Source organism: Netta rufina (genome assembly GCF_964035555.1).
Source record: "Netta rufina genome assembly, chromosome: 4".
In the NCBI taxonomy this organism is placed as follows: domain Eukaryota; kingdom Metazoa; phylum Chordata; class Aves; order Anseriformes; family Anatidae; genus Netta; species Netta rufina.
This window is the reverse complement of record NC_140127.1, coordinates 32,989,467-33,015,044: the sequence shown is the minus strand read 5'-3', so window position 1 is coordinate 33,015,044 and position 25,578 is coordinate 32,989,467. Positions and strand designations below refer to the sequence as shown.

General features: G+C 39.1%; 1 protein-coding gene across 1 annotated transcript in view; it reads left to right on the top strand.

Annotated features, from left to right (window-relative positions):
* Positions 1–25,578, top strand: part of FHIP1A (FHF complex subunit HOOK interacting protein 1A) — a 77,264-nt gene that overhangs the window by 15,153 nt on the left and 36,533 nt on the right. Inside the window, exons 2-5 of the mRNA XM_084286406.1 lie at positions 16,036–16,267; positions 17,657–18,283; positions 23,005–23,163; positions 25,287–25,373. Coding sequence (XP_084142532.1) covers positions 16,166–16,267; positions 17,657–18,283; positions 23,005–23,163; positions 25,287–25,373 — 975 coding nt within the window. The 5' untranslated portion in view covers positions 16,036–16,165. The remainder of the gene's footprint in view (positions 1–16,035; positions 16,268–17,656; positions 18,284–23,004; positions 23,164–25,286; positions 25,374–25,578) is intronic.

Sequence of the window (25,578 nt, the reverse complement as noted above, 5' to 3'; positions counted from 1 at the left end):
GCAGGATTTTCCTGTACAGAAAGAGGCTTGAAGGCTCTGCACTTCCTGAGTCACAAGTATCTTATTTTCAAGACAGGTTGTCGGGAGGGATCCTCTGAGTGCCCAGCCTTTACCAACGCTTGGTTTCAGGACCTGGTGCGTGCCATAAGAACCATGTGAGGTGCACGGGCTGTTCTGACACAACTCACACTGCCAGTAGCTGGAAAAGTGGCGGAGCTCCTCTGGCCTGGCTGTTCTGCAGCACTAGAGCTGTTCACGTCTGTAGGAAGGAAAAGTTCCTGCAGGGGGGGAAAGGAGCCTAGCTCTGAAGTGCCCCCTTCTCACTTGTAGTGCCTGGCTGCAGCAAGGAGTTGGGTGCGTGCCGGTGCCTACCTGGGGATGCCTGTAGGCACAGAGGAATGCTTTCCGTCAAGCCCTGTGCCTAACCTTGTGTTTCTGAGCTCCACTGTGTTTCTTTGCGTGTACTGCTGAAATACGGCGTGCCTGTATTTTAAAGCCAGGCTGGAGGAAGCGGAATGGATTGCATTACAAGCTGGGTGTTTAAAGCAGGTGATAAATTGAAAGGAACAAAAGCGCGTTCCGAAAAGCAGTTGCGTTTAATGCTTCACACATGATTTGCTCAGCTAGTTTCTTTTATTGTCACGCTCTTAAGTGCCTTTTCACTTTACTCCACAGAAGAAAACATTCTGATAGCTCTGCAGTGCCTTTCATGAGCATAATGAATATTTGCTTTTGAATATTACCTTACAAATAAGAAGTGGAGTTGTTTCATCTGTAGTGTTCTTATTCTTTTGGCTGTCATTCCTTTTGTGCATTTTGCTTTGAAAAGGTGATGGTGGCTGCTGTGCCATCCCTTGCCTTCCATGGCTCTCCTCGTGGTCCCGTGTGTGGGTTAGGATGGTGGCTTCCCAGAGGAACTGTGCCTCTGAAACATCTCCTTTTGAACTGGCATAAGTGAGTCCTGACACTGGTTGCTGTTGATCCATAGATAGATGGCACTTAATTATCCCCTGCCTTGCCTTCTTTCCATTGCTGTCACAGGGCAGATATGCTGTGGAGATTAAAATGGAAAGAATGTTATCACCCTCGTGCTCTTGTGTTGTCCTTAAATATGATGGTTGCCCGTTTAAGTGCTCAAGTTAGATAGATGTGGCATAAAAATACACAGGGTAGTGTAAGGCCTAAATTATACTTTCAGTATCCTTTTCAGTAAATGTGGGTATTTTACAGCACTGGGTGTACTTTTGACAGAATATGGTGAAAAAGGTGAGTAAAAAAAACAAATAGAGTCTCCAAGCTTCTGCTGTTAATCTTGCCAGTACCTCAGTGCTTTGCTTTCATTGTTAGGGATTAGAGAGTATAAACCAAGTGTAACATAATGTGTTGTAGATACAAAAGTACTTGCTATTTAATCCTTACTGTTACTGCAGGAAAACAGGCAGACACCATTGAAATAACAGCAACAAGCAGTGTTTGTCTGCCTGTTGAGTTCTTAGGTCGTGGCTTTGGGCTGTTGGAAGGGTGAGGAGGAAGGCCCAGAAGGCTGGTGCTTGCTCACAGCGGGAGCTCTGCAGGTGTTTGCTTCCAGATCCCAGCACTGAACTTCAGAGCTCCTAATATGCTATTCTAATATGCTGCTTGAGTGGTGTTAAACTGTAATAACCAGCATTGTAATAAGCTTTACTAGACGTTATTAAGTGGGTTTAGTATTCAAACCGTGGTGTTGGAGATAAGTGTGCCAATGAACCTTATCAGTGGAGCAAAATGTAAATTTTAACTTGTTTATCTCATTAGTCCTTAATAGGGCTTTGCAAATCATGGCTGCATCATCTGATGGATTATATCCTCTGATCTGCTAAGCAAAACAGCACTCTAATAATAGCCAAACACTGTATGAAATCTTCCAGTTGGCATCCTGAGACACCTAATGTATTTTTTTCTTCATTGAGAGGGGCATTGGTTGTGACTTACCTTTTCTGTGCAATGCTGAAGTGAAGGTAACGTGAGAATTCATGACTTGTAGACCCTGAGCTTAGAAACATTTCCCCAGGTAGGGCTTTCTGATGGGCCCATAGGTCTAAGCACATTGTCTGTGTGTGATGTGCAGGAACTCGCCTTCTGGGCAGCTAAAACAGCCCGGCTGTCAACTGAATGATGGTGACTTGCTGCATTAAAAATAATCAGAGTTCTCCACAAGTCTGTTGCTCCCATCTTACGGGAGAGTGAAGAGAATCGGAGGAGAACTTGAGTCTCCTGGCATGAAGGCAGTTCCTTGTTGTGGCTTGTGAGGATGACTGTGTCTCCAGTATGCTATTCAGAGCGATTAAGAGGGAATTTAATAGATTTGAGGGAATTCTACTTTTTCTTACCCAACTGCTCATACAAATCTTGCCCGAGTCCAAAGAAATTTGTTCAGTCCATCTAGAAACTTTTAAGTTTTGAAGGTTTCCCAGTAAATGTAAGGTGTGGTAATTGCGAGTGAACACGTGGTTCTGGGGTCTGACACAACCAAACTCGATCACTTCCACTTGGAAGTTGATTTGGTTCACGTTTACTCCCATGTAGTCTTTACTTTGAAAATGTTCTACTAATCTTCTCAGGTTGATGTCTTAAATGACCACACCTCTTTGCAGAACAACATTAAAATAATACTTCAGATATTGCTGAATGCTCTATTATGAGAGGATCCATTGTTTGAATGGATGCTGGAGGTGCAAGATTTATTTCTTCTCTTACCATCCTGTTGTGAAATTGGTACTTAAAACCCTTTGCAGTACTCTGAGGGATGTGAGATGGGACAACTGTTAAAATACAGCAGTACACCAGCAGTAGCTACAGCCCTCATGGGTCCACAGAGTCAATTTACTGCTTCTGGTGGTGGGTTTATTGTGCTAGCAGTCATACATCACAGCGCTGCGTTTTATTTTTAGCATTAATCTTACTGATGGTCGAGTTGGTGGATAGGTACACTGTCACAGGGAAAGCTTAGCTTTTCCCCTGTTGGAGACGACTGCAGCTCTCGGGTCCCAGTCCTGCTGAGCTATAGGATGTGGGAGCATTGGGGCAACCTCGCCTGTACGTGTCGAGTCGAGCTGTACTGAATTTTCAAGTGTTAGCAAATTTGGGGACTGGTTCTTTCCACTTATTTATTATGGCGGGAGTTACTGCAGGTGGATATGCTTTTGGTACCTGCACTTCTGAAGAGAAGTTTTCTGCCATACGTTGTTAATTTGTCCTTAGTCATATATGTTTGGTTTAGTGCTGTCTTACCATTTATTTTCTGTTACTTTTCCAGAGCAGACACTTGATTGTATGCAAATTCTCACAACGTCAATGAAATGCCTCCTGAGACATCCAGGGACTGGAGGTTAATGTTGTTCAGAGGGCAGGAATACTTGATAGCAGCAGGGATATCTGAATGCTGACTAGTGGAAAGACGTACTCAGAAACAGTTTTGAAGTGTCATTACTGGAGTGCCCATGGCATGAATTATGGTTCAAGTAAAGTGGTGTCTGTGGGGAGAGATGGACTTGGAGATAAAACAGTAAAAAGTGGAAAAATAAAACATAAAACAGAGCACAGAGATGGCAGTATGTGGTGAGACAGTAGAAATACTAAAAGTTTAGTTTCAGCAGAGGGATAACTGGTAAACGTAATAGTTTTGCATATACTACAGTACTTTTCATAACTGATGTATCGATGCAAAAAATGGCTTGACATATGCTGTCTAGTTCTTATAACTTATTTCTTGTCTTAAGTGAGATGCTAGAAAAAAAATATCATTTAGTTTCAAGAAGCACGTGCTCAGGAATGAAATTGGAGTCCTACTTTCAAAGATGCTGTGGTTACAGCTGACTGCTGCTCAAGACATATGCGTGCAGACTGACGGTCACATGCCTCTTCAGACTGTTCCTGCCTTCAGCTTGCACTTCTCCTTTGGAGCTCTGTGAGGATTGGTATGCCGTATGTAACGTTGTCTCAGGCTCAGTTTGCAATTTTGGGTAGCATACAGTGCCAATTTTCAAGAAATTTGTCAAATTTGGGGTGAGGAGGAATGGGATGGGAAAGATGCTGGATTTCAGGCATGGCAGATAAATACACCCCAGCTACTTAAAAATAAAACCACAACAAAACAAAGCACACAGAAGTAGTGTAGGCATACTGTAACTTGTACAGCTCCACAAGCTCAGGAGGGATGGCAGCAGAGGTGAGAAGCAGCAAGGTTCCCAAAGACACACACAGACACTCCCCGCCTTTGGAGGTGTGCAAGAAGGAATAGGAACAACCTGTCGCTGGGTGGAACCTGGGCTTTCCCACGCCTGTAAATTTCTCCTTAGGTGCTACAGAATTAAATGGGAGAGGTTGTGGTTTGACTTTCTGTTATCTGTATAGAGAAGTGTTCCTGCTACAGCTGGCATCCAGGCTAGGATGTCAATTTTGAGCATTCCAAGTGTTAGAAAGTTTTAATAGTAAATAAATTCTACGTTAGTAGCTTCTGGTGCTCACCCCACCTTTTAGTAGACACTCTTCTCCTGCAAAATTTGTGAGGTTCTTTGTTTATCAGAGCACTCCCTTTTTAAGATGTGCAGTCCTCATTTGCAATTCAGAAAAGGCTTTTACTTACCTTCTCTTGCCTTCTAGGGTGTGGAAGCTGCTAGTTTATCTTCATTCCTCTCTGGACTAGAAAGGCACCTCTAATTCTGTTCACCTTGTGCCAGAGGTTCAAAGGCAAAACTGAAAAAAATAATTCAGAATTGTCACAAGTGTGTTGGATTTCCTTTGTCTTTTTTTTTTTTTTTTTTATTGTTCCTTTACTTGATTATTTAGCTGTTGTTTTTTCCTTAAAGCTGACAACATGTCTGAAGCAAGTGTTGTATAGACTAAAAATAGATAGTTCTTCTTTGGCAGTGCATTTACATGCCTTATTATCCAGGCAGAGACAGTCTCAAGAATGGAAGATGCTGTAATTGCATTTGGTTCCAGTTGTGGAAGACAGGACAGCATAGGAGTATAACATATTCTCGTAACAGAGTAAACTTGTGTTATGAGATCGGAGATAAATTAATTTGTACTCTGCATAATGGACAGCTTGATGCTGTTTATGTTGACACAAATCTTTTTATTCCCAGGAAAGCTGGAGAAACTTAGGAGGAAAAACACCTACCAGATGTATAAAATACAGTGAAACTGATTGGAAATGGAAATACAAATTCAATTACACGGTTATTTTTCTTTTGCTTTGGCTTTTTATGCACTGAAAATAATAAAAATGCCAACAATTCACTTTGGATTTTGCTGTTCACTAGCATGTATATTAAAAGTGAGAAATTTGAAGCACGTATAGAAAGACATAACCTGTCAAAGTCCATCCAACTTGCAAATCTGTGCTAAAATTTTTAAACATGGGCGTCACGGCAGGAGGAGAGGCAGGTTTTCCATGCAGCTGTACTCAGCGATGGGTGAAGTGTTACCTTATGGAAATTCCTGACTTTGCAGGAGGAATTAATGTGAAATGAATCGTCAACTCCCGCTTCTCTGTTTAAATTGGATTAAAAGGGGAGAGTTGAGAGCAGCATTTCTGTGCATCTTCCTATGGGACCAAATACCTGGGGGTTTGTGCGTTGTGGGAACAGAGAGCTGCAGGGATGGCTTAGGATTTTGTAAGGAGTGCTTATTTTGCCTTTTTTACTTTTCTTCCTGTTTCTCATCCCTATTCTTCAGTGAGCAGTGTGCTGCGGTGATTTGTGGGCCTCATCTGAGGCAATAATGTTAATTCAATTGTTATCCCCAAATTTGGCAATTGATAGTCATAAAAAGGAAATGAAAAAGGATTTTGCAATTGCTTTTCTCTTCACCAAGTGTGGAACATAATTTAGGAGAAAGGCAGTTCACTATCTTCTGGAGCTTTCTCTAAGCTAAATTGCAAATGCCTGATGCAAACAATGGTAGTTCATGCAATGTTCTGTTCTTTCTGTGTTTCTTTTTTCTTTCTTTTTTTAAAAGAGGAAAAAAAAAACACAAAATGGATTTCCATGCATAAGCGCCAATCCCCTAGATTTAACATTCTATTACAACCCTCTGCCTGATGTCAGGTGATGCATATACGTAGTGTGAGATATGAAAATGACCTTTCAGGTTTTAGTAGCTCATTAAGCGTAGTAGGCTTGCTAAGTAATTTGTGACAGGCTTCTGCCATCCTACAATGTAATGAAACAGTTGTCCTGAAGCTGTGTAACAACATGCTTTTGGTCATTCCCTTCATTCATTAATTCATCGCGCCACTAACAGGGTATCACTTCAGAGAGTAGGAAATAATCTTTACTTGCTGGATAAGTATCTTGGGGGGGTAATTCTCTCTAAAATGAGTGGTTTCAGGCAGCCACGTACAGAAAGATAAATGATGATTTTAAGTCATGCAGTCAACTATTATAGTCCGTGCACTATAATGAACATACTGAGAAATGTGGGAGGTTTTTATAGTGTAATAGATAGCTACCTAAATTTATATACAGTTGTAAAATTATTTTTTTAAGGAAAAAAACAACTTGGTATTGCAAATGAATTCCTGAGAGGAGGTATAAATATGTTTCTAGAATAAGTAGTATGTTAACAACCATGCAATATTCATTGCATACCTAGCAGTTTTGATTTAATGGGATATTTTGGCCTATTCCTGGGCTTTTAATTTGAGAGAGGCAGGTAAAAGAGAAGTAACACGTGCATGTGAATGAGAGAGAATTCCAGTTACAAAGTGCAGGTTCTTTTCTCAGTGAAAACTTCGTAACAAACCTCTGGGGAGGCCAGTTGGTTTATTGATCAAGTAATCAGGGTAATCTTTTAATGTTTTTTTTCTTTTTTACTGATTCTTGAGCCTGAACTGTATTTAGAATCTGCAGAATCATCTGAGAGTTTGGAGAGAAGAAATATTTATGGCTTCTTTATTATGAAATATGGGGAAAGTTTAGAATATGTGGACCTGCATTGTATTGTGGGTTAGTGCTGAAAGCTTACATGTCATCTTTACTGTCAGTTTGTAGAGTCAAGAACATTAGTCTTGGATGACTTATGCTTGCTATAATGAATAGTTTGACATGTTATACAAAGCGCTTGAAAAACTGTTTACATATTGCTCTTGTAGCCATAAAATATATAACTTAATCTTGTTTTCTGTAATCTGCATACGGTAATTATGTGTATGTTGATAACTGTTTTCTAGAGCATTGTTCTCTCAGGAAGATTGTATTTCCTATTCTCTACGTGAGTGTTCTGAAAACAGTGTTAAATCTTCAGAGCATGGAGCCTTTCACTGTTGAGCTAGCCTCATTTATCTTCCTGTCAGGAAGCTTTTCCAGATATGCAACTTAATTATTTCCTATGAATTTATTTTGTACTTTTAGCTGTAGACACTTTATTTTACCTTTCTTAGAAAGAAAGAACAGAACCCAAAACTTTCAAAAAGGAAAACAAGGTTCTGGGTTCTGTTCACTTCATCATCACAACTTCAAGAAGCTTGTGTTGTCCCAAAATATGAGTGAGCTGGGGCCAAGTTTGTATGATTTAACATGTCACACAGATGTCAGAATTATCTTGGAAAGCAAAATTGATGTTACAGGTTGAGTTGGATCACTTTGATGTCTCTCTTCCACTAGCATAACCAGAACATAAAGTTGGTTTTGTTAAACGTCTGTTTTCTGATGTGCTGCTCCCTCCCACTCCTGGATGGTGATAAATCTTGAAATAAAGCCCTGCAAATTCCCAGTAGAGGTGGGGAGGTTGGCAACGACTGTTTTTTCCAAATAATTCACTTCAATGATGTCAAAAAAAAAAAAAAGTGTGTGGATGCAGCAGCTGATCTGTGCAGTTCCTCTATGAATCAAGGAATGCAAAGTAGCTCTCTTTCAGTGACATGTCTTTTGCCCTTTGGGGTTGTTCTCTTTCCCTCTGAAATCTGATAGGAAAGCATATTCATTGCACACAGTTGTAAACTGAGTTTTGTTTTGCTTGCAGTGCCTGTCTCGCACAGTACAACAGCAAACACTTCGGTCTGTGGCCATCAGACATGTTAATGACTTGGTTCTCTCTGGAAACATCCTTTCCTTGGATCAGCAGTTTTGGTGGTGATTTGGGAATGAACCAGTGGAGTTAAAACCTTTGAATCAATTTCAGTGACATCTACTTTCTTCAGTATGTAGGTAGAAACAAACTTTTCTGAGATGCTGTTTTTTCAGTTTTAAATTCAGGTTCCAATCCCCCTTTTGTAGCTGTTGTCTGCAAGTAGCCGACAAGATAGCTCAGTCACGTGGTGACTGAGTGCTATTGTCAAAGGAGAAAATAGAGATAGGTATTTTGGATGTTAATAACCTCAGCTACCATTTTATTCTCGCATTTTTAGCCACCATAATCTGTGTTTTTAACCACTAGTTATTACTGAATTGCTTCATTTCTGTAGTAAGCCAAATGTGGGGGAGCTCAAACATAACAGAGAAGCAGATTTATGTTCCTTATCGCTCTTTAAAAGAAGCAAATCACACCACTAGATTTGCAACCTTATTTCCTCGCAACCCCAGCCCTTCCTTAGCTTCAGATTTATGACCTAGGGATATGAATGTATAGCTCGTCCCTCCCGGGTCTTTGCAAGAGTAGCTTCAGTCATGCTGTGCTCTTGAGTTCCAGGAAAATTGCCTGTGTACAAATGAATGTGGTGGCTGAATGTGCCCCGTGGTGTATCAGGTAAATAGAGCCCTCCTCGAGGAGGTCAAGGTCTCTGACAGGTATTCTGCTTTGTTTAATTACAGTTCCCTTGAGCAGTCGCTGCCATTTCTCTGGCTGGTAATGTGCCCTTTGATGAATTGTCTTTGTTGGTTACTTGTGCACTTTCCTAGACCCACTATGTGTAATGTTAGCCTAAAGCATCAATGCATTTTGGACCATACTGCCTAACTGGCCTCTCTGTTCATTCATTTTGGCCAACCCCTCCAATCCCTGCAGCAGAAATTGCTGCGGTCTCGGGATTTGGCAGAGCCTGTGCCCCAGCACACAGGCTACCAGTGTGACTCCATCCCATTGCTTGCCCTTTACGTGCACGCTGTACCACTGCAGCACGGCTGAGCTGGGGCAGGCACTACTGCTGTGCTTGCTCTGGGGAAATGGCTCATTCCTGTGTCTGGAGACCCATGTATTTATTTAAGGCCATAAACCAGATCCCCTAACAATTAACACACAGGACATGAAGAGGTTAGTGGGACCCCAGCTAGTTATCTGAGCTGGTGTGACACCCCAATAAACGTGTGAGTAGTGTACATCTCCAGAGATTTCAGAAAAGATGAATTGCGTTTTTAACTGCAGCAGGCTGACCGTAAATGTGACAGTAAGGTTTTCATCTCCTTATAAACCACACTCAGCGTAGTTTCTGTCATGAGATACATCTTGTTATTGTGGTCTCGGTGGGCACAAGTCACAAGGCACGCTTTCATGTTTGCGGGTTGGATTAAATTGTGCTTGATGAGAACAGAGTGATACTTCGATTAACTGCATTGCTTCACAATTTGTGGTGACTTCTTCTCTGCTGAGCTTTGATAAAGCTACCTGCTTAAGTGTAAAACATCTCCCATCCACCCACGCGAGGCACAGCATCCTTGCAGGTACTGGGTAGCAAAGGCAAGCAGAAGAAAGCTGACTAATTGTGAAGTGTTTGCTTGAGGTAGACAAAGGACAAGACAACTAGTGGACTGCAGCATCAAAACATGGAAAAAAAATGAAGGAGGAAGCTAACTGCTAATATAGTTTAATGTGTTAAAAAATGTGGTGTAAAGTGTTAAATTGTTAATGTAGTTTTCTTGCTAGTAGAACTTTTGCGAGTAGGACTTAATTAAGCACAGAACTTGAGAACTCTCCAGTGCAGTGGCTTTTAACCACTGTTCTCCCAGTTACCCACCCTGGTTCCAGTTCTCCAGTGAGCAAGCTGTAATCTTTCTGCCTTCTGGTACTGAATGTATAGGACCATTAAGGCAGAGGATGTGACTCCTCGTCATAAGCTTTTCTGTAGCAAAACTTAGCACAAGCAGGATGAATCCTATAATGCAGCGACTGTTTTCCTTTGAAATACTCTCGTTAATAAAATTTACACCCTCTCCCGGATCATAGTCCCTAAAGAAAAGCTGACAAATTTATGCAGAAAGCCTTCTTTTTGATCAAAAATAAACAAACCTTGAACAAGGTCTCTTTTAAGCTGGAACTAAGTTGAGGCTTGCTAAAATTTGCCACTCATTTTTCGCCTGCTCTCCCTCATCCACTTATCAGAGACTGCAGAAAAGTGATTGTATAGCTATGCTTAAAACCATATAATTTCCCTCTGCTTCTTTGAAGTTGTCTAATTTCAAGCTCCTTTATGCCACACTGATCCATGAAAATGTTGTGGTATTTGCTGTTTCTTTCACTTCCATTAAGGCTTCTTATCCAGCTCTCTATTGTCTCCGGATTGACAGGGATGGGCAGCTTTGGCCAGCAGGACAAAAGCGTGCAGAATCCAGTACCAGCAGTACAGTTGCACTCGAGAACTGTTGGAGAACACACCAGCATAGGGTTTCAACAGAAGACAACTTTGAAGATTAAACAGGGGAGCCTTGCAGCATATTCTGAGTCTATATTGCCTTGCTATGTTAGGCTGCACATTTTTTGTCTGTATGGTGTGCATTACCTGGTACGCCCTGATCCTGCAAACTTCTGTGCTACTTTTTTAAATTCAAAAGTAAAACTTCTGAAGAGATGTTCTGGTGGGAGTGGGCTTGACAAGGGATGATTCTCAGCTGGGCTGTTCCTCCAGTGTACTTGGCAATGAAATAAGTACTTCTGTTGATTAGGGAGTTCAGCCATATAATGAGCTGTGGGAAAAGGGTTGATGATTTACAGGCTTCTGAAGGAAAACTGAAAGCAAGTATCCTCTGCAAGTCCAACAGTTAGCTCTCAGTCTCATTGTTAATCTAAAGCTACTCAGTGTAGTTATGACTGCTGCTTTTTTTTTTTTTTTCTTTTTTTTTTTTTTTTTAAAAAAAAAAGGCAAATCAGTTAGGTTGTGCTAAAGATTTCTGCTCTTTTCCTTCCATCCTCATTTGCTTTTCTCAGATTCCACAGACGTGGTTACAGATCTAGGTTTGTGATTGTACAATTTTCTCTGCTGCTGCTCAGGGAGCACATAGGTGCTCGTTAACATCCCGTTTGTATACGTAACAGTTAACTGTATTTGCAGAAAAAAAGAAAACCCAACAAACTAAATAAGCCCCCATTGAAAGGTATTTGATATAAACCCATCAAAAGCTTTTGAAATGATGCAATTTTGTTCAATTACTCAAAAAATATAGCAAGATCTTAGGGGAATTTCACTTGTCTGTGTGAAACTCATTTCCTCGTGTGTGATGCGATTCCCATTCCACATTGGGATTGTTATGTACATAAAACTTTGGCTGTAGGTGTGGGAACCTTGTGTAGGAGAATAAAGAGTAGAGACAAAAGTCTTGTCAGTTTAGGCAATTACAATAGCTCTAGAATGCATATGTAAGTGGACTTTGCCTCTTAATAATGTTAACTGACTGTTTGGTAGGATATGCTTGAATTATGGAAAGATTTACCTGCTAAGAAGGTTTTGTTATTGTACAGCACGGTGAAAATATTAAACTGAGCAATGGTTTTTGGAAGTTGCATTTCGGATGGACTGCAGGAGAGGTGTATTTCCACTCGTCAGGTCTGTTAATTGATGGAGTAATGCCTTGACTAGGATTTAGTGGAGAGGAAAAGCTAAATTATTGTAGTATTTCAACCCTAAACTGATTAAAATATTTCTGTCTGTAGTGGTGACTGAGTTAATTTCTACCCTTTCTTCCATGATTGGTGTTTTATAAATTAATTCGTTTTCCCAAATTTGCATTTAGTATAATCAGATTATTTGTCTTGTCAGATTATTTGTCATTCAGCCTTGCAAAATAATCAAGAAAATCCAGTGGAAAAAGCTACTTGCCACAAATACGGTGAACATATTCTTTCTAGTGCCGCTGTAATGAGCATACTAACTTTCGGTAGATGTGTATCTTAGAAGATAACATCTCTTCCAATATAATTGTCTTCCTTTTTCAAATAGTACACTGTTTTTAGGATCTATTATGTGACCGCTTGTCAAAAAGCTGTATATGCTTTCTGAAGCAGCATTACTGACTCTGAAGTCTTTGAAGCCTATACAATCTATCAGTGTTTTGTCTTACTAAAGAAATCCCGATATCCCAAGATACTTTCCAGACTGGAAATATTTGCTTCCTTAAGAGAATTGATTTGATTTTAGAAATGTTACTGCACATTGCAGTCTTGCTTGCTGCTGTCTAGTTACTTTTAAATTAGAGATAATTAAAAGGCCGTAGTATTTGCTGCTGTGAGGGGAAGGTCTGTATTCTCTCACCACTCTTAAATTTCGGATCCGATAGCTGAGCTGGATGCAGGCCAACTTAGCCATGGTCAGCTTACCATTTGCTGCAGACAAGTTGATTTGTTTTCAGCTAGTAATTTGGATTTGGTAGTTTTGCGCTTCATTCCGTGCTTCATACAATCTGTTTATAATGACTTTGTGCGGTAGGAGTGAGCATTCAGAATAAACCGGTTCTGATTGAGTTTTAATGTCTGAGAGGTTGCTATTCATCACCAAGGGATGAATGATCTTTTTCATGATTCTTTGTTATTAAAGATTTAAATGGCTTCAGTCTTGTGACATATGTATGTGCAATCTACTGGTACAGGCAGGTTTTTGTTAGAATGCATAAATGCAGGAGGTGAACTTGCTGTTTTACGGTGTTTGTCACTTGTGTACTACTAAAGATCTTCATCTAGCAATGGGGTAGCATTTGTGCAGGTAATAAAACACATCTCGTAAATGGATTGGGCAAGCTGCATGCAACAGCAACTCAGGGAAACCTTCCTAAACCTTCCTAAAAACAGAAGTGAACCTTCCTAAAAGTCTCCCGTGGTTGGTAGTACAGGCGTTTCTAGATGCCCATGCTACAAGCACAGACAGCAGAGGTGATCTGCTTCGGCAGTAAGCTTTTAACAGAGGCGGGATTTCACTGTGTAAGAACACAGAGGTGGTTATAAATTCTTTCATAAATGTTAGCCATGAAGTAGGTCTTTAGTAGAAAATGAATTTTTGATCTGCACACACAAATGTAACTGGCTGTGCTGTTGGATCTCTTGGTATGTTGTTGTGTTTTGAATGTGTGGTGAGAGATGCACCATAAAATAGTGCCTCACTGCCGGTGAGCACTTGGATGTCCTTTTTTCTGTACATCTGTGCTGAGCCACTCCTGCACAGCTGCAGAGAAGTGGAGCAACACTGCAGGAGTCTGTGATGATCAAAGTGCGAGTATGGCACCTCTACCCTCCAAACCCATGTTTTGATAGCTACAAGATAGAAGTAGTAAAGGTGTCTTTCCCTCTTGTTTTATAGGAGGGTCTGATGGGGAGGGAATGCATGCTGCTGGGAACTTGGGGAGTGGAGGGTGAGGCTGGTTAGGCATGATGCATGAGAAGGAAGAGCCGTGAAGGTTGGGGAGGACAGAGAATTAGAACAGGTTGGATGAGAAGAGAAGGTAACAGGTTTTAGATTGCCCGTGTATATTACATCCTAGAGCTTTGCATGTATCTCAAGTGTCTTACGTCACCAGCCTTTGATTTTTATTGGCAGTCTTGAAGAAAGCCATGATCTCCCTTACAGTTGTTTGCTAGATTAAATAGGGAGGGCTGACCTGAAGTTTCTGATTCTACTGTCGCAATTGTAACGATGGTAATCTGTCATGTGATATCGAGATGGGTATGTAATAAAAGTTTCTTCTGTTTAAATTCTTCAACAAGTGCAAACTCTACAGAAACAACCTCCAAGTTGTAAAGTCAAACAACTCAAAACTAGTAAATTCCAGAAATGAACTTGCCTCTGCTTTGTTAATTAACTTCTCTTACTGCACCTTATGATACCATCTTTAATTACACAATCACATTAAGTTTTCCAAAGCTGCTTGCTTCATTTCATGCACAGGACAGATCTGCTTGAAGGGTGAATTGGGGCTGTGCGGTGAAGGGCACTTCTGCCCAGAGGAGTCTGCTCAGTTGCTACAGAAATAGGAAGGTTTGTGTTTGGAGGAGAGGGCTGGCCAAGGGGGAACGGGCATGAAGTGAACAGGTGCTCCAAAGAAGCTCAAATAAATATTTATTGGGATTGTTGGGTGTGGTATTAGGAAAGCTACTTGCAGCAGGCTTTTTGTAAGTGTTTTCTCGGCATGTTTTTGGTTTGTTCTGTAGATGTGTTGAGCTGCTAGTAAAGGTCACCACGTTTGTGTGCATTGAACATACAGGAGGTAATGGGGTGCCAGCATTGTTTAGGAAGCAGTGTTGTTACCCAAATGGATAAACTGTCCCAGGTTCATGCTGGCCTTTCCATGTGAGGCATGTTTTTTTTTCCAAAGAGAAAATAGCTCGTGTTAATTGTGTTGTACAGCAGTGTTTAGGAAATGCATAATGTGTATTTCAAGTGGTATAAGGAGCAAGGGGTGGGGGTGGGAGGGAAGACCCTTATATGCAATTGAATCTTGTTGAATCTCAAACATAGAGAATATACATACATACATGGGAACAAGGGGGTATTAAGACTGCCTGATCAACTTCTGTTTGTTTTTTGTTTGTCTCAAAAATCTTAGTGGTGTAGCCTGGTCTTTTTTTGGACATTCTGAATGCAGCAAAAATTTGCTGTTACTTTTTTGACTGTCGGTATGTTTTTTTCTGCTAACAATTTCAAGAATATAAGCAGAGCAGACCTGCAGGGAGCAGAGATGTCCACTGTAGAGAAAGATTTTTATCTTCTAAGATACATGCAGGGAAATATCTACTGCACTAGCAACGAATTGCTATATAGGCTGTGGCAGAAAAATCTCCTAATGTATTTGACTAAGCCAAGGAATATCCAGGACTCTTGGGATCCTAATGAAGACTGGAGAAAGAAGCATTTCAAAATGCATAAAAGTCTTCTATGTTGTACACAAGCTGTAGGAACCTGTAGTGCATTTGTTGTCTTCCTTAACTGTGTTGTTTTTTTGTTGTTGTTTTTGTTTTGCAGTGGCTCAAAATTAATAGCAGAGTCTGTTTGCAAAAGAAGAATAAAAAATTAAAGTTGATGGAGGGGCAAAAAAGAGGGGAACTGTGTAACTTAGATATTGACGCTTGAGGGAATACTATGTTCTCTTAAGCCTCCCAAATATCTGTAAGATATCTGTCTTTGTTTCATTTTAACGTTTCCCTGCAGGTGTGCAACTACTTTGATACTCAGATATCTAGGATATTAAATAATGGATGAAAAGAAAGTGCCAGTGTTTGGTCTTATAGTCCTCTAATATGACATCTCAATTTATTTGACGGTGAATACATGAGGGTGGTTTGGTTTTATATTTTTTTATGTCCTTTGGTTTTGGTTATTGTCCTTTGGTGTTGATACAAGTGCATCTTTCTACCTGCATACGGTATGCTACAGGTATTTCCAACTGATATGTTTTCTGACAGAAAAAAAAATGAAGTATTCACGATTATATCTATTCATGGGAATACTGTTTTTAAAAATATATAAAGAACCTGTACTTTTTTACTTGTACAGTCTATGCTACAGTTATTAAGCTACCCTGAAGAGAGACATGATCAGAAGGCAAAAACATACAGAAAAAAATAAAAATGTAATAAAGTATGCATACAGTGTTTATTGCATGAGCTTGTTGTATTTGAGTAGCACCTTAATTCAATCACTGATCTTAAAAAATCCGTTTGAGGCTTAAAAACTCTTATCATGAGAAGTTTAAGATGGTGGTCACATATAACATGTTTTAAAAAATTCCATCCTCCAGCTGAATTAAAATAAAATAAATGCTTTAGTGATATCTGTAAGTATGTTCTGTGTGTGTGTGTGTGCGTGTATATATATAAATTGGTGTACAGATGTGTTTTGTGTTATTTTTCCTTAAACAGAATTCTGTGGATACCGGAGCTCAAAACAGGATATTGATCTCTCTGTGATGCTTGGACATCTTTTACTAAGTACGGGATTTTCAAAGGAGATCCAGCATGGCCTAGATGGTTGACCTTCGGAAAACTTATAATGTCCTCTGGAACCAGTATCAGAAAAAAACGGCAGGGTCTGAGCCTGCAAGGTGTTGACCCAGAAACATGCATGATAGTGTTTAGAACACACTGGGCACAGGTAATGCTATTGAGTTTTATTGATTTGAAGAAGACTGCATTAAAATGAATTTGCTTCAGTCTTGCTTTTGGGGGTAATCCTGAATTGCTGAGGAACAACTTCATCTACTATGTTTAAACATTTTAAAACACAAAGGTAATTGATGTTTTAAGGTATGGCTAGGCTTAACTAATCACAATTCAAACCCCAGACTTATATCTGAAAGGGAAGTAGTATGACATTGCAATATCTTATAGGAGGTCTAGATCTTCTACTTGTCTTTTCTAATGATTCACTGGGACTTGTACCCTATTACAAACTTCTGTGTTTCCTTTCCTTATCCTAGTTAAGAGTTGCCTATCTTCTGTAAAGCATTAGATGTATGGGAGCCAAGCTGTATACAGGGTTGTTTATTATGGACAGATAAAGATTATGCACTGATTCTAAAAATTGTTTGCTTGTTATCAGGATTTTTACTGTTTGTAGGCAAAGATGTTTTGCTCTGAACAACATGATAGAAGATCTTATTTGCTACAGTAATATAAATAACAGTTTATGTAAAATTGATTTCTGTGCTTCTGCTTTTGCTGCTTCTGCTATCTTTAGAAGCAAGTCAGGAAAGGGCAGTGGTGTTTCTGAGATATTTCCAGTGTTGGAAGAGCCGTCTTTCAGGAGCCACCTTCTGTCATTGAACTGTGGTGATGCTGTTGTGTTAGGGGAGGACCTGCTGAATTTTTGGTTTTGCAGCAATTATCCTCCACAAAAGGACTAAATATGGTGGTTGTTCCACAGACAACGAGCTTCACTGATCGCATGCAGAACAGAATTTAATCCAGGGCATTTAAGTGCTGGGATTGCAGTTATTACTCAATCCTAAATCTGTGTTGAACGTTGCCAGGAGTACATGGGCATAAGTGGCCATTTGTATTTTATATGATGTGGCATGGAGAGATCAACTATGTGGACTTCTTGGACTTCTGCCTCTCTCACAACTGCAAGTCACCTCATGATATTGATGCTCCTGAACACGGTTACTCTGTGTGAAGAGCCAGCCCTTTGATTTCAGTCCTTTGTGACTAAGAAGCTGACTGCAAACATCATTGAAACTCAGTTTCCAAAGGCTAAAGGAACCTGCTTTAGCCATGCTTCAGAGAACCTAAAGTTTTCTGCAGTAAGAGAGGTGGCAAATTCAGGTGCCTATAAAGGTGAACAAAAGAATTAACTTTTAGCCTCTTGCATGCCAAATGTGAGACTTTTACATCTAGAAGATTCTTGAGAGACAAATCTTAAAAGCATAAAAAGGGTTTGGGCTTCTTGTTTTACAAATCCTGATTTTTTTTTTCCTTATAGGTAAGTGCATATTTTGAAACATACACTGAAAACAATTTACCTGTTCTTGTTTCTTTTTAGGTTCTAAAAATCTTAGAGAAGCATGATCCCTTGAAGAATACTCAGGCAAAGTATGGGGCAATTTCACCTGATGAAGCCAGCACTGTTCAGAATTACGTGGAACACATGCTTTTCTTACTAATTGAGGAGCAAGCAAAGGACGCCTCAATGGGGCCCATTCTAGAGTTTGTGGTCTCAGAAAACATAATGGAGAAGCTTTTTCTTTGGAGCCTACGGCGAGAGTTCACTGATGAGACAAAAATTGAGCAACTCAAAATGTATGAAATGCTAGTAACCCAGTCTCATCAGCCTTTGCTACATCACAAGCCCATCTTGAAGCCTTTGATGATGTTGCTGAGCTCCTGCTCAGGAACAACCACTCCAACAGTGGAAACAGAATTGGTTGTCCTCCTGAACCAGCTCTGCTCTATAATAGCCAAAGATCCCTCCATTCTAGAACTGTTTTTCCACACCAGTGAGGACCAAGGAGCTGCCAATTTCCTCATATTTTCCCTTCTGATTCCCTTCATCCATCGAGAAGGAACGGTGGGCCAACAGGCTCGTGATGCACTGCTCTTCATAATGTCCCTGTCTGCAGAAAACAATGTTGTTGCAAACCACATAGCAGAGAACACCTATTTTTGCCCAGTAAGTTGTTCCTCTTTTGCTCGGTCTTCAATGTTAAGCTAGGCATTGCACTTGTGTTCTGCTCAACTTGTTCTGTCCTTTTTGGTAAAGATGTGTTTTAACATACTTTTTTGTTTCTGCCAACAGCTGTTTTACAAATTATAATGCTGTTCAAGCTGGCCCTACTCCCAAATGCAGTCTTGCTGCTTCTTTTTATACCACTGTGCTTCCCCTCCTTTGGACCAGCACAAGTGTGTGTGTGTGTGTTTTTTTTTCCTGCAGTCAGTCACTCAGTGAGTTGATTTAGGAAACTGATGGAAGCTAACGTGGGTGACTTGCTCTTTGTCAGCGATCTGCACATTTTGGTGGCTGTCTCAACCATAACATCATCGTGCTATGTTGTAGTCTGTTACAAAACTTGGTAGTAATGTTGCGCTGTTAGAGCTGACAAATCAGCTATATTACACAAATGGAAAATCTTTGCTATTAAACAAGTAAATAAGCTAATTTAACAAACAGCATTGCACTATTGCACTTGCTTCATGCCTTATCACAAAAATTAATTTGAGATCTGCAACAGCTTTAAAACCTAGTATCACTGTGGAGAGAAGATGCTCTTCTGTGCCAGTTTCTGGCTCAATTCTTTTATCTTCTGTGTGGCTTGCATTTTTAGTTTAATAAATGCCATAAAAAATTAAATGGATGGGAACCTTTCATAGCTACTAAAGCGGAGTGCTTTACAGTGCTTTTACACTAACATACCTTCAACACAAACATTTGCACGTGACAGCTATTCCAGCCATAGGTCTCTGTTTCCCCTCAGACTGCTGTACCCTTTGACAGGTAAGGCAGAGCCGGGTTTGTAGTCTGGAGCAAGCCTAGAAGTTCCAAAGCAGAACTTGTAAATGGTATCCTTTGTCAGTTGTAAATGTTGCATCAAATGTCTTGTGCTGAGAGACTCCAGTTGACCTTATTTAATAGATGCTGCTAAAAAATACGAACTTGGTTCTTAAATTGTCCCTGAGACCGATGCCATTATTGGCTCTATGCTATAACTTCCATAATTACATCTTCCAATTAATTAAAAAAAAATCCTTTTTACACTGAAGATAAAAGCCAACTATATTAACCTTCGAACAGCGGGGAGCCATGACTGACAATCATTCTAATTAGGATGGCCTCTTGTCAAATGTGCTAAAATCAGACTTTTCTGAACAGTAATGAGACTGGCCTAAGTTTATAATAAAATTTTAATGCAGTGCCATAGAATTAGCTCACTAGCACAGAGTCTTTCTTGAATTTGAGTGTGATGAGCTCAAGGACCAGGTTCTGTTCTGGTGAAAGAAGATGCTCTGTAGACATCAGTGGCATTGCTGCATATCACTAAAATCAGGGTCACTGAGGCTACATCTGCACTGCAAAACAGGTGGCACAGCCCTTTGCTGATCTGAGTTGCGTTTGAGTGGCACTGTGATGATGCTGTCTTTGGTTACTTGGCTAAATTCGTTGATAGCACGTAGGATTTTCTGTACCATGCCTCACTGCATAGCATAGACATGACCTGGGCCGAGACCTGACCATAAATCTCTTCTGCTTCATATGTCCAAATCTGTGCCAAAGTGTACCTGAAGGCTTTCTCCATATTATTTTTTGAGCTCACTTTGTTTAGCAGCTTTTTAAAACTAAACTGTCCATAGTATTCAAAGCTGTGGGTGAGTAACCTATAAAGAAGGAAGGGGACAGGCTGGAGTGAGAACATCTCATAAACAAGTGTTTTTGACATAGAACGTGAAGACAAGCTATTTAGGCAAAGATTTCTGATTTTTACAAAGGTTTTCCTGTATCTTTGGTCAAGTAATTTTTACAATGTTTTAACCTGCAGCTTCTGTAACTTCGTGATTTAAGGTATTGTCTGTTCACTGCATAACAGGAAAACAATGTTTCTATGGAATTTTGAGTGGGGTAGCATCTCAAAGCTTCTCCACGAAACATTGTATTTGTAAATACCCCACAACTCAGGAGAGTTAGGTATAAAAGAAGGTATTATGACTCCAATGCACTTGAAAAGTTGAGACCGCACAGAGATAGGACAATGGATGTGGGAGGAATGAGGAATTATTAAAGGGAAGGAACTTCAATGTGAAAATAAGATGGCCAGATAGCAATTGTTTATATATTGACAACACATGATTTAACCAAATATGAGATTTACAAATCTCATAGACAGTCAGTGCCTTTCTCTGAGTCAAGACAAAGCATATCAGTCATTGGTTTGCAGAGAGCCTCATGACTCAGTGGTGAAAAAGAAAACTTTGGAGGTGTTTCTAAGAGTTGATGAGCATGTAGGGCTGCCATAACAATTGTTAGAAGAAATCTAGAAGGACAGTGACTGTTTAAGGTAAAACAAAACAAAAAAAAAGAAACCAGTCTTTCTCTCCCAGGATGTGAACTCATTCATTTCCTTCCTTCTAGAATATTTTTTTCATTGATGATTGTGATCTTGCTGATTAAAACTCCATAATGTGGACTGTGTACATTATTTAATACGCCTGCTTATAACATGTGAAGAGTTCTGTTAGTAATTTCAAATGGTAGTTGTATTTTTACCACATACTTTTATATAAAAAAAAATATATTTTTTTTATTTAAATCAGAGTAAATTTGCTTCTAATGGCTACTCTGTTTCTCAGTGCTTTAGAAACATGGTTTCACATAGAGCTATTTGTGTTGTACTTCATAGAAAAAATAAGAGCTTTCTAAACGCTTCACATTTTAACAGCTACATCTGTCACTTGTTACTCCAGTAAGTTGGACAAGCTAAAGAGTGCCCCGTTTTGAGACACTGAATGATTGGGAGTTCTCTGCTCCTTGTAGCAGTGAACAGCGTGTTTTGCTCAAGGTCGTTTTCATGCACTTCAGAACTAAACTTCCATATCAAGGAGAAATGAGGATAGTGCTCAGTTCTGAAAATCAAATTGCTTTGCTTACCGAAAGGGTGTGTGCTTATAAATAGCAATTAAATTTTAAGCAGACAATGGAAAATCAAGCATGCATTAATTAGGAGATTGTCACACAAAAGAAATTTAAATTCTCTTTTTCAGATTTTTTTTTTTCTTTCTACAATTGTCTGAAGCCTGGGTTTGTGAGTACAAGTATGGAGGGGATTACTGGAAATATTTTAATAGGTCTAGTGAAATCTACCCAACTTCTTACTTTGAGCTCTTCTACCAAGAGAAAGGAAAAAACTTCCTTGTTATAAAAGAATGTGATTGCACAAATAAAGCTTTGCTCCATAGTTTAGCTTCTTGGATTTGTTAGTATTTCCTGCAACTTTTTATTGTTGGTTTTATGTATGTGTGTGTGTGTCTGTATATATGTGTGTACATATATATATATATATATATGTATATTTATGTGTGAAAAAGTAGCTTAGCATGCCAAAGCAGAGTTTCCCACAGTATTATCTTTTTCATGGTATTTGGCTTAATTATATGTACCAGAATAAGCTCATCTTCAAAGCTTTGTGATTTTTTAGAAATGGAAAGCATTCAGAAAGACAGCCTTTGCCCAGCTGGATAGATTAACAGTTGTGATTGGTTACACTTGCATGTCATCAACACCTCCGTCCCCTTCCATGAACCCTTGGGTTGTTGACCTGCACATTGTCAAGTGTTTGTTTTCTAATGGAGAAAACAGTTGTCTTTCACCTGGACTTTGATTGTCGAGCCCTGTGGACACCAAGTAGCCATTTCTGGACAGACAAATTCCTCTAAGAGTTCACTGAATGAAAACTGAAAAGGTTTCCATCAGGCTGAGTCTTAATGATCCCATTAAATGAACATCATCTTAAAAAGTGCCCTAAAGTTGTAGAAAATCATGTCAGAAGGATGAGAATTGTAAAATAAAAATTTCCAGCTTCAAATAATGTTAATAATTAAAAGTTTGGTCCTGAACTCCCAATGCTCTTGATATATTCAGTAACACTTAAAAAGGTTTTTTTTGGGGAAATACGCTTTTAAAATTGTAACTAAAACTACATTTTTGCGCTTCTGTGATAATATTCTACATAGATCACCCGTAAGCCTTAATAGCACTGGAAACGTCTATACAGTAAGTTATTTCCCTTTTCTTCCCTTCCCTTCCCTTTTCCAAGTAAATACGAAGGAAAAAAGAAATTATTAACAGTTAAAAAATTCTTCTTGTGACTTGGATTCAACTGAATACCCATTTCTACGAATAGAAGTCAACACGTATCTGTGGCCAGAGTGAGACTGTACTTCATTTTTGTTGATGGGGACACTTCCCCCTCCATTTCTAGTTTTTTCTATTTCCTGGTGAAATAATTTTATATAGGCATATGGAAGTAACATTCAAACCATCTGCATCTGACAGGCTATGGAGATATGACAATGGTGGCTTCTTCTGGAGGATAAATGAAGGAAAGTGTAAAATAATTTTACAGGCATTTAAAAAAAAATATATAAATTCTGATAAAGAATACAAGATGATCTGCTTTTTCACATCACTTTCTCATAATTACCAGTTCTTGTAAGAAGGATAATATGTAGAAGGCTCTTGAAAATACTCATGTTTTTCTGCCACAGAACTCTTCCAAAGGAAACTGAATTAATCATAACAGTCTCTTGAGTTACTAAAACTAGCAAGAGAAAGGATTTGTTGTGCGTTCAAGCAGATGAACATTTAGAAACTTAACTTATTTCTCTGCTGTTTTTGAAATACAGGTGCTGGCAACAGGACTAAGTGGCCTCTATTCGTCTTTGCCTACAAAGTTGGAAGAAAAAGGGGAAGAGTGGCACTGTCTACTGAAAGATGACTGGCTGTTGTCACCAGCCCTTGTGCAATTCATGAATTCTCTTGAATTTTGCAATGCTGTGATACAGGTAATGGAGTAGAGCTGTCCTATTCTCTTGAAGCAATAGTTTTATATATTCTGCAAAAGTTTTTGCATGATGGAGTTTAGTTTCCCTTATTGATGGCATGGACTTGTACGTTACACTAAATAAGTTGCTTATAAAGTGAAGGCTTTGTGCTGGTTGTTCCAGTTGTAAGGATGAATTAATATGTTTTTGTTTTTCAGATGACAGATGTTTGTAATAAATTCGGTATAATTGTGCTGCTTCTTGATATTTCATCACAAAATTGGGAGTATTTTCTTTCTTTAAAAAAAAAAAAAAGTTTATTGCATTTTAATGCTACTGTTGATATTAAAAGTAAATTGAATGCCTTTACGTGGGGGGGAGAGTACTATTTATGTATTTGTGTTAAAAAACACTCTGTTTTTGTTTAAGCTCTTATAACAGTGTACACAAGAAAATAGTCTGTTTAGTTTGTTTTGCCTTTCAGTGACCACTGCATTTAAATTATTAATTTCAGATTGGCCTGTTTAGATTACATACTCTGTTCCTAATAATTGCTTCTTGATTTTTTTCTGGCTTTGATCCAGAAAAATCTATTTTGTATTGTTTTTTAAGGACAGAGGACCCTACAGAGCACTTGCCCAATATTTTATTAACATAGGATATAAATTCTACACGGGCTGTAGGTATGTGTTACTTAAAGAAATGCACTGAATAGGATTGAAAATAACATTTCCTGTTAAATAAAAAGTAAGTTGTAGTGAGATGCGTGCAAAATACTGTAAAGCAACCAATCGACTATTAAAGCATTGAACAAGTGAGAATAATAGTAGCTGTCATTCTTTAAATGCAGTATAAAAGATTTTCTAACATCTGTCCAAGTGGTGTTTGTATGCAGGAGATCTACATTTGTAGGAGATAATATTTGATACCTTTTTTAGAGTCCATGCAAAAGTTGCTGCAGACGAATTAAGAATATGTAATTTAAAAACTGCTTTTCAAATAAACTGAAAATTATTAAAGATCTTAAGTTGACATGCACAAAAGAGCAGTTTCTGAGTGCTGCCTGATTGTGTCTTCATAGTCTATCTTCAGCAATGCGCAGAAGAAAACTCAGTTACAGCAGGAATTTTTGCTTAATGCATGGAATGGTTTTTGTGCTGTGGCTCGTTCTGTGCTGACTGAAAAACTTTGGCCAGAGATTAATAAGGGACAGTGTAGCCAAGACCTCTTGCCACTTACTACTTTTTCCCTGGATCACAGCATGAAGAAGGGTAACCATTTTTCTTCCCCTTTTCAAAGTGAGGGTTATAAATTATAGGAATTTTGGGAAGAATTGCAAGTAGGAGAATGTATTTGTGGCTGCATGTAGGCTGTGACATTCAAGTTTGTATTTAAACTTCAAACGGAATATATTAACCTGGAGTGCTTCTGAAGGGATATTTTTTTTGCTCTTATTAAATTTATTTTAAATGCATTAATTGGTAATATGTTTTATTTTGTGGAAAATAGTGAATGCATCATTATAAAAGTAGATTTTTGGCTTCCAATAGCAGTTCAATTTTTTAAAAGTTAATAACCTATTTTATAAATAACGTATGCTGTTTTTCATTTTATTTTTTCTGTTTCTTTTTCTTTTTTTTTCCCCAGTGGTTGGGGGAAGAGCATGTGAACTGAATGTTCTTGCGCCACAGCCTAGAGAACGCTTTGGTTTACCTACTCTTAAAACACAGGAAAACAGTCGTTCTGCTTTTTCTTGTTGTAAGAGGACAATTTAATGATGGCAAGTCCACCTTCAAGTGACCCTGAGAAGGTTGCAGGAGCTAAATTTAGAATCTCAAGTCTTCCTTGATGCATGGGCATGCACGCTTTGCTGTCCATCCATTCATCTTTGTCAACACACGCGGAGATTGAAAAGCCCTGTTCTCCCACTGTTGGCAGGCTTACCGTAATTAAACACAGTTTGTGTTTGAGGAACACACAATCTTTAAGAATCCATATCGTAGAAAATGCTAGAGAGAAGGACAAATGAACATGGCTTTTTAAATGTGAAGTTATTTTGGTAGTGGGCAGTAGTAGTATCTTCCTTGTCTTGTTTGAAATCTCACTGGAACTGTTCTGTCTTTGCTCACCTCCCTTCCCCTTAGGTCGCACATCCTTTGATTCGTAACCAGCTTGTGAATTACATTTACAACGGATTTTTGGTGCCAGTAATGGCTCCTGCGCTCCATAAGGTCAGTGGTGAATGCGAGTGTGGCTTGAATGAGGCAAAGACATTATGGATGATCTCTCCGTGAAGATGATACTGAACATAGCTGAGTGAACATAGCTAACAGTAGTGAGTTCTATGCTGACTTCCCACCTTTTCTTTCCATAATTCCTCTTTACTCCATGCAGATTGTTAAGTAAAATGAGGATATTTATGAAAATGTTTAAAAT